This window comes from Hydractinia symbiolongicarpus, chromosome 9 (genome assembly GCF_029227915.1).
Source record: "Hydractinia symbiolongicarpus strain clone_291-10 chromosome 9, HSymV2.1, whole genome shotgun sequence".
NCBI lineage: Eukaryota > Metazoa > Cnidaria > Hydrozoa > Anthoathecata > Hydractiniidae > Hydractinia > Hydractinia symbiolongicarpus.
This window is the reverse complement of record NC_079883.1, coordinates 4,190,219-4,198,300: the sequence shown is the minus strand read 5'-3', so window position 1 is coordinate 4,198,300 and position 8,082 is coordinate 4,190,219. Positions and strand designations below refer to the sequence as shown.

Sequence of the window (8,082 nt, the reverse complement as noted above, 5' to 3'; positions counted from 1 at the left end):
TTGTCGTACCCAAGGGCAATAACGGTATTCGCATATGTCTCGACATGAGATGCGCAAACAGAGCGATAGTAAGAACACGTTATCCCACGCCTACTGTTGACGACCTACTTGTAAAATTTAAGGACAGCAAACACTTTACTAAACTAGACTTTAACGCAGCATTCCACCAGTTAGAACTAGACGAGTCTTGCAGATATATAACAGCGTTCCGCACACAAGACAAAATTATGCGGTACAAACGATTAATATTTGGTGCAAATAGTGCTTCAGAGTAACTACAACATACGATCCAATCAATACTTTCAGACATAAACGGTGCAGACAATATTGCCGATGACATACTAGTTTACGCAAAAACGACAGAAGAACATGACAGAATCTTGACACAAGTGTTTAAGACACTATCGGATAAGGGAATAACATTAAACCTACACAAATGCTTGTTTGACCAACATAACCTTGAGTATTTCGGCTATGTGTTTTCAGCAGAGGGGATGAGACCAAGTCCGACAGAAATTATAGGTCTTTTAAACGTCAACCGACCTACAGACGTCAAATCATTAAGAAGCTTTTTGGGGATGATTAATTATTTAAAAAGATTCATTCCGAACTACAGTACCATTACTTATCCTCTCTGACGTTTAACGCGAAAAGATGTAAAATTTAAGTGGAATACAGAATGCCAAGAAGCGTTTGTAACTTTGACAACAACATTATCCGAAAAGTCCTGTCTGTCATACTTTGACGAAAACAAAGAAACACTCTTGTTCTGCGATGCAAGCCCAGTGGGAATTTCAGCGATCCTACTTTGTTAAATTGTAAGAAAAATGACATAGATGTGATATCTTACTCTTCAAGATCACTTACGCAACCGGAAATGAATTACTCCCAGATAGAACGGGAATGTCTAGCAGCGACTTATGCATGTGAAAAAAACAATTTGTACCTCTACGGAAAGCACTTCACACTTTTTAGCGACAACAAAGCATTAGTAAATATACTGAACAATCCCAAATCAACACCGCCCCCGCGAATTGAACGAATGATGTTGCGACTACAGAGGTACAACTTTAAAACAGATTACGTCAGTTCTGCAGATAACATATGTGACTACCTAAGCCGAAATCCAACGGCTATTGGCACAGATACAAAATACATCGAAAAACACGTTAATTTTCTCACGTCGTACGCAACACCAAACGCTTTAGACATTAATGATATAAAAACCGCCACACTAGCTGACCCAGCATTAAAACAATTGATATTAATCATTAGCACAAACAAATGGCGACATCTGCAAGAAGCTCCAGAATCAGACGAAAAAAAGTTATTAAAACACTTCCACAAAATAGAAGATTCCTTAACCTTGAATTCAGAACAGAATCTAATACTGAAGGACAAACGAATTGTATTACCAAGAATATATCACCGTACAGTAGTTAAACTTGCCCACGTTGGTCATCAGGGATTATCAAAAACAAAAGCCCTTCTGCGAAGTAAAGTTTGGTTCACCGGCATGGACAAACTAGTAACAGATGAAGTAAACAACTGCATTCCATGTCAATCTGTCAGCAAGAAATCTACGCTACCACCCATCCAGCCAACAGAATTACCGGCTCGTATATGGCAAGCAGTCAACGCAGATTACTTGGGACCGCTCCCTGACAATAAGTATGCCTTAGTAATGATAGATCAGCGGAGTAGATATCCTGTCGTGGCATTCACAAACAATACCACAGTAAAGAACTTCACCAACATTTGTAACGATCCGGAAACACTTGTTTCCGATAACGGACCGCCGTTTCGTTCCAGTGAAGTGAAAAGATATATGGAAAAGAGGAGAATATATCATAGGAGGGTTACGCCCCTATGGCCACAAGCGAATGGCGAGGTCGAGAGATTCATGTTACCATTGACAAAATAATCTGTACAGCACACATTGAAAACAAGTCGTACGTCGAAAAAGTGCAGAACTTCTTGATGGCGTACCGTATAACACCTCATTCTACAACAAATATTCCTCCAGCCGACCTTATGTATAATCGCAAAATACGATGTGCTATTCCCGACTTTTTTAGCAACGTTGACGACTCCATCGACTTACAGTTAAACAAAAATGACTAAGACAGTAAACAAAAAGCAAAAGAATGTGCCGATAACAACAGATACACACAAGAACAAGAACTAAACATCGTTGACCGCGTTCTGGTGAAACAGAAAAGGATAAACAAAGTGACACCTCCTTTCAATCCGAATCCATACCACGTTACAGATATCAAAGGAACGATGATCACTGCGATGAATAAGGAAACGGAACACCAGATCACCCGCAACATATCTCATTTCAAACCAATTCCAGATACTGCCAAACATGTGCCAATAAAAATAGACACTGAGGATGAGGATGATGAGGAACACCATGTTACCGTTCACAGACCTGAACTTGAGAATAGCGGCCCCAAATCTACTTCTAAAACAACCATGACAAACAACTCTGCGTCACAGCGAACGTCGAAAGAACCGCAGTCGAGAAAGACATATCCAAAACGATATAGAAGACCAATACAAGAATGGAAAACACACTAACCAATGAACTTTCAAGACATCTGTAGATAGCAATTCGACAGACGTTTAGACAGACACGTAGTTATGTTAGAAATTTATGTTATGTATAGGACAAGTTGCTTCTCTTTTGTTTTGCTGTTTCAGGGGAAGATGTTATAGCGAATACACACTACAATGGAGTACACGCTATACGATGGAGAGCATGTCGAAAACAAGTACGAAAGAAGAACTGTAAATATTATTATTTTCGAGAATAGATTATGTTGAACACACGTGTCCTCAGTTTTTAACACTTAATACACAATACTCAATATTGTTTCCATAGAAAACTCCTTACATAAAGTCCTGAGACTGAAGATCAAAGTGGGCGTCCTTACTCGACAAGAGTTTAAAAAGAACTAAAATATTAATTTTGTTGTATTTTTTGAAAAACAAAAATTACTTTCGAATAAATAAATAAAACTGAATGGGCTTATCGTCTCTTTTCTTTTATTTCAAAAATGAAATATGAACTAGTCGGAAATGAATGTCAGGGAAACACGCAACCTCGTCCCCAGGGCTTGTTAGGCTTTTTATATTTGGAGGCCGTCCAAATATAAAAAGCCTAACAAGCCCTGGGGACGAGGTTGGGAAACACGCTTATAAATTTAAAGATAACGTATTAAGGAGTCTGTTTTATTGCACCATATGCGTACGAATATATAAATATTTCAATTTCTACCTGATAAAGATCTGATCGCATTGATAAAACATAAAAATAAAAGACAGACCTCCATAAATAATCATACGTTTAGATCAACGGGAAGATATAGCATTGTGTAGAAAAAAAAGATTTCTGTAATTGAGAGACTAGCTTTAAAAGACGGAGGCTATTTACAGTTTTAATGTGGTACATCATTATTTGAGACATCACAAAATGGAGGAAATCACGAAAAGCATTGTCATTGTGTCTGCAGTTGTGGGTGTCCCGTTAAATTTGGCTATTTTGTTCGTGCGATCATTAAAGATGTATCAGCGTCGTCGCATGTCTGCGTATCAATTTTGCGTGTGTCAGCTCGCCATCGCAGATTTACTAGCTGCCATCACAACTGCATTTGATATCCATGTTTTCTTTCACAAATACATGTGGCACTTTGGTGTCCTTGCTTGCAAGCTGATCAAAACATTTCAGTCAATAGGGTTCTCCACCTCGGGGATGATTATGACGATTATGGCGTATGAAAGATACCAGGGAGTTATCAATCCAATTTGTCACCGATTAAACTTTCGAAGGATTGTCCTTGCATGTGTTATGGTCTGGGTGTTCATTTTTGTAAAGTTTATTCCCTCCTTTATGGCCTCTGACGTTTATGAACAACAATGTGTTGAGATTAATTTCCCGTCTAGAAATTTTCAAATCGGTTATGGTATATTTCATTGCGTCACCGGCTTATTCATACCATTACTACTGACCACGTGGTATCATTCGAAAATCTTTCTTTTCATGCGCAGTCATACACGTGCAATGAGCGTTCATTGTCACAGATCCAACACAGTCTCACTAAGATTATCCCAAGAAGTCTCACAGGAAGAGAATCTGTATAGTGTGGGTGACCATGATGCTGATTTGCAGCAAACAATTTTCGAAAACGATTCAGTTGAGCATCTACACGATACTGTGATTAGAAGAACATCTACGGAGAAGAACATTTCCTTAAGTAGAAGAACATCTACGGAGAATTCAAGCAAGAAAAAGGCGCGAAGGACTACACTTCGAAGATTACTCTCGAGAAGGAGCAGACAAAATGGTATTGCAAGTCGCAAGCTTAAAGTTCACATTCTCTTGTCAATTACAATATGTTTTTTCGTTATGATAGCACCTGCGAATATCTGGTATATGTTTTATGATCTTGGCTACATCAATCTTAATCACAGATCGTCGAATCATTACGTTATAGATGTTTTGGCATGCCTTTTATATCTGCACTGCCTTGCCAATGGGTTTATTTACAGTGTTGCGGATAAAAAGTTTCGCAGTGACGTTTGTGCAACTCTCTCGTGCAAAAAATACTAAAGTGGACAGGCTTTAACAACAATTGTAAATAAAGGTGAGACTCAAAATGAGTTAAAATATACAATATTATTTATTAATAAACGGCGAATGGTTTTTGAAAGACCGTAATCAATTTATATAAAATTATACAGATATTAGTCATGCGATTATATTTTTAATTGCTTTGGAATATACCTTTCAGGTGTAAATACGAGAACATTTGGCAGAGACGAGAATATTACTTTTTAACTAAATGCTGGTTCAATTCACAATTTTGGTTAGATGATTTCTTTTAACGACGCTGCTCGCTTCTCAGAAGAAAGCAAAGCTGTAAAGACGTTTAAACCATGGTGGGATGTTGTGCTCGATTATTTATTAGTTGGATTGCTATTGATTGCTTTATTATCCTGGACAAGAGTTATTTCCACGGATTCATCTGGTTTGATTTGCGTACCTCGGGACAAAACCGTCTCTTATGGTTTTGTATTTGCGAAGTACTTTAACGCAAAATGCACGCAAGAGTCTGAAGCACGGTTGCTTCTGTATTACCCCTACTTTCTTTTTCTTCAATGGTTGGTTTTATTCCTACTACAAACTTCATGGTTAAAGATTCCAACAGTGAAAAACAGATTTGATTGTTATTATTATCTTTTCACGCAACTGATGTGCGCGGAGAAACCTTATTACCACTATCATTCATCATATGACGTCATTGACGCTATTGATGACGAATACGGTACGGTGAACTCGGAAGCGTTGCGCAGCACGCGAAATAAAGTGATGTTGTTGTTACGAGAAAAAAGTATCTTGATTTGGATCTACCTTGCTAAAATTGTCTCGCTTTTTGTGTCTTCTTTGTTGTTCTTCTGTCTGATGGTGTTCTGGGTGATGACTTTAAATTTCGAACAAGTTGACTTTGATTGCAAGTTTAACATTAAAACTGACGTCATAACGAACAACCTGATATGTAATTTTTCTCCAGCTTTTTTTTTATATGGTGTTATTCTTGCCAATCTTGGGTTTCTCGTTTTTCTATTTTTTATTTCATTTTACGCGATATACTGGATGAGTTCAGGAAGACATTTCTATCTTTTAAACTTATCTGGTGTAAAAAATATGCCTGGAGTTATGGATTTACAATTTTGTGTGGATTTAATAGCAAGTAACTTAAAAAATGGACAAGATATACAATTGTTGCTTCGCGATATCTTAGCACAAGAATTTAATTCATGCACTGGTCTGCCTCATGAAACTTCAGCAGATGTTTTTAACAAAGAATTAGATATAGTGCGTTGGATCATGCATCGTATTGGCTTACAAGAAATCTCAATGAATAAATGTTCTTCTGGACTCAACGACGTTATAGAGGAAGTTAGGACATCTTTACCAGGTAATCTCGAATTACGCGCACCTAAAACGTTTTTTTTTATAAACCAACGTAGTTAATTTGATTATTTGGGTGAATTTAACTAAATACGCAGAAAGTGTTTGGATTAGCGAAAAATACTGGTAGCATTTAGTAGCATTAAAATTTGTTTTTAAAATCTGTTTATATGTATCTTATTGACAATGGTCGTGGAAAAAAAATTTCCAAGTGATATTATATTTTTCTTTAATTGGAAGTTCTTCATAATTCTTTCAGTTAAAGGTCCAGTTGCTTATAAAAAAATTCGTTTATTTTCCTTCAATTCATTGAAACACGTAAAAAATGGGAATCGTCAACAATTTACGAAATGTATCCAAAAAAATTAAATCGTTTGAAATTTGTCATTTTAGAGTTTAAATCAAGAGAATCATCCAATTTGGTAGCCAATATCGTGAATCAAATTTCGCAACATCCCAGTGAATATATGAAATCTCAAGAAAATTATAAACACGGTAAGTTTTAATGCCATCATCAGCCGAAAATCGAAACTGACTATGATCGAACGCGCGTTATCGCTCACTAATAATTCAACTAAATTTTGTGTCTCCGTAAGATTGCACTCGTTGATAGAACAATGATAAGCAGAGCAAAATCGATGAATGTTTCGTGTATGTGTATTTTGAACGTAAAATACAGATTAAATGTTCATGTGTTCTTTAGAAATTCGAAAAAATTTAAACGCTTTACCTGTAATAAAATTTAATAATACTAGTCAGTGGCTCGTTATATTTATTTATATTTAATAAAATTCAATAATATTCCCCATTCTGTCATTATCAAAGAAAGTCTGCGCACGCACTGCAAAGTAAGGCAATAAAGTCTTTCGGCTACCGTACTTGTAGTTACTAGTTTTTAGCCCGTAGAAATATCCACGGGTACGCCCGTTCTTTTTATACCGCATTGCGTGCGTCTCGCTACGTGCGCAGCTAAGCTACCATTTTACGTGACAGACAGACAGACAGACATAGATTAAATATGCGCCCGCATTGTTCAATCAATTGCCCTTATATAACATGGGTTGACCTGAAGTTGTGCTGTGGTATGAATCAACGTAGTCATCATTGCGAAGTAAACCCTGTAACCCGCCGCCCACCCGCTACGTACTGTGGATTGACGGAGGAATTAATTATTCAAGTTAATATATTTCTTTTAGAATGTCAGTATATCCTACAAGCAACATCTACAATCCTAAACGTCAAAATTGTTCTCATCACAAGTGAGCAAAATATACAACAAGTTTATCTTCCACGTGTACCATTATTTGACAGTGAAAACAGAACAAAGTTTCTAGTTTTTGTAAAGCCACAGTATTTCAGTGCTACAGAATTATCTAACCCTGAAGAAGACGAAGGGCTAGGAACAAAATGTCGCAGACTTTTTTACAGCTCCAATGTTTCGTACAGGGAGAAGCTATTGCAGGCTGCAATTGAACATTTCAAACAGAATCGTTATAACAAATGCTCTGAGCGTGTTGACGCGGAAGAAACAAACTTGATTTGTCCGTCCAATGAAGACGATAATGGTGACGATGATGACAATAACATTCTTGTCCAACGCAGTGACAAAAACAATACATTAAGATTTTTACATGATTGGGAATATGTTAGCTCAAACAATGACCTTGAAGATGGCTTGTTGACTAGGTTGTAACGTTACTTTGTATACAAATTATTTTCGTGTTACTTTTACATGAAAATACGAAGTAAAACAAAGAGGAGAATGCTCATGTTTGTTTCAAGCCTTTTGTTTGCGTTTTTGAGGTTGAAGTCAAATCCTAGACATCTCGTTTTATCTGTTTTCTGTGTTCTATTTTGCGTTTTAACAATATCATAGCCATGCTCTTGACAGAAGGATACTCCATTTTTATACAAACTTTTCAACCTCCGACCTTTGTACATCGCGTTAGCGCATGCTGATAGAACTTCGTTACAAAAATACTCACAAACTTGTAATGTTTTGCCATTAAATATATCTCGCTGATAAAGCGAGCATACGTAGCATGCTATATGTGTCATGTGTTGACGACAAAATTCTGACATGTCACGAAAAAACGTCACTT

The 8,082-nt window shown here is 36.9% G+C and overlaps 3 protein-coding genes across 3 annotated transcripts; all 3 read left to right on the top strand.

Annotated features, from left to right (window-relative positions):
* Positions 1–877: 877 nt before the first annotated feature.
* Positions 878–1,924, top strand: LOC130657743 (uncharacterized protein K02A2.6-like). Its single transcript, XM_057460751.1, has one exon. It carries the CDS (start codon positions 878–880, stop codon positions 1,922–1,924), a length of 1,047 nt encoding a protein of 348 aa, XP_057316734.1.
* A 1,557-nt stretch (positions 1,925–3,481) lies between these two features.
* On the top strand, positions 3,482–4,618 carry LOC130657741 (P2Y purinoceptor 3-like). Its single transcript, XM_057460750.1, has one exon. It carries the CDS (start codon positions 3,482–3,484, stop codon positions 4,616–4,618), a length of 1,137 nt encoding a protein of 378 aa, XP_057316733.1.
* A 75-nt stretch (positions 4,619–4,693) lies between these two features.
* LOC130657460 (volume-regulated anion channel subunit LRRC8C-like) lies at positions 4,694–7,673 on the top strand. Its single transcript, XM_057460445.1, has 3 exons — positions 4,694–5,987; positions 6,374–6,475; positions 7,177–7,673. The coding sequence occupies exons 1-3, from the start codon at positions 4,880–4,882 to the stop codon at positions 7,671–7,673; spliced, it is 1,707 nt and encodes a 568-aa protein (XP_057316428.1). The 5' UTR covers positions 4,694–4,879.
* The last annotated feature ends 409 nt before the right edge of the window (positions 7,674–8,082 follow it).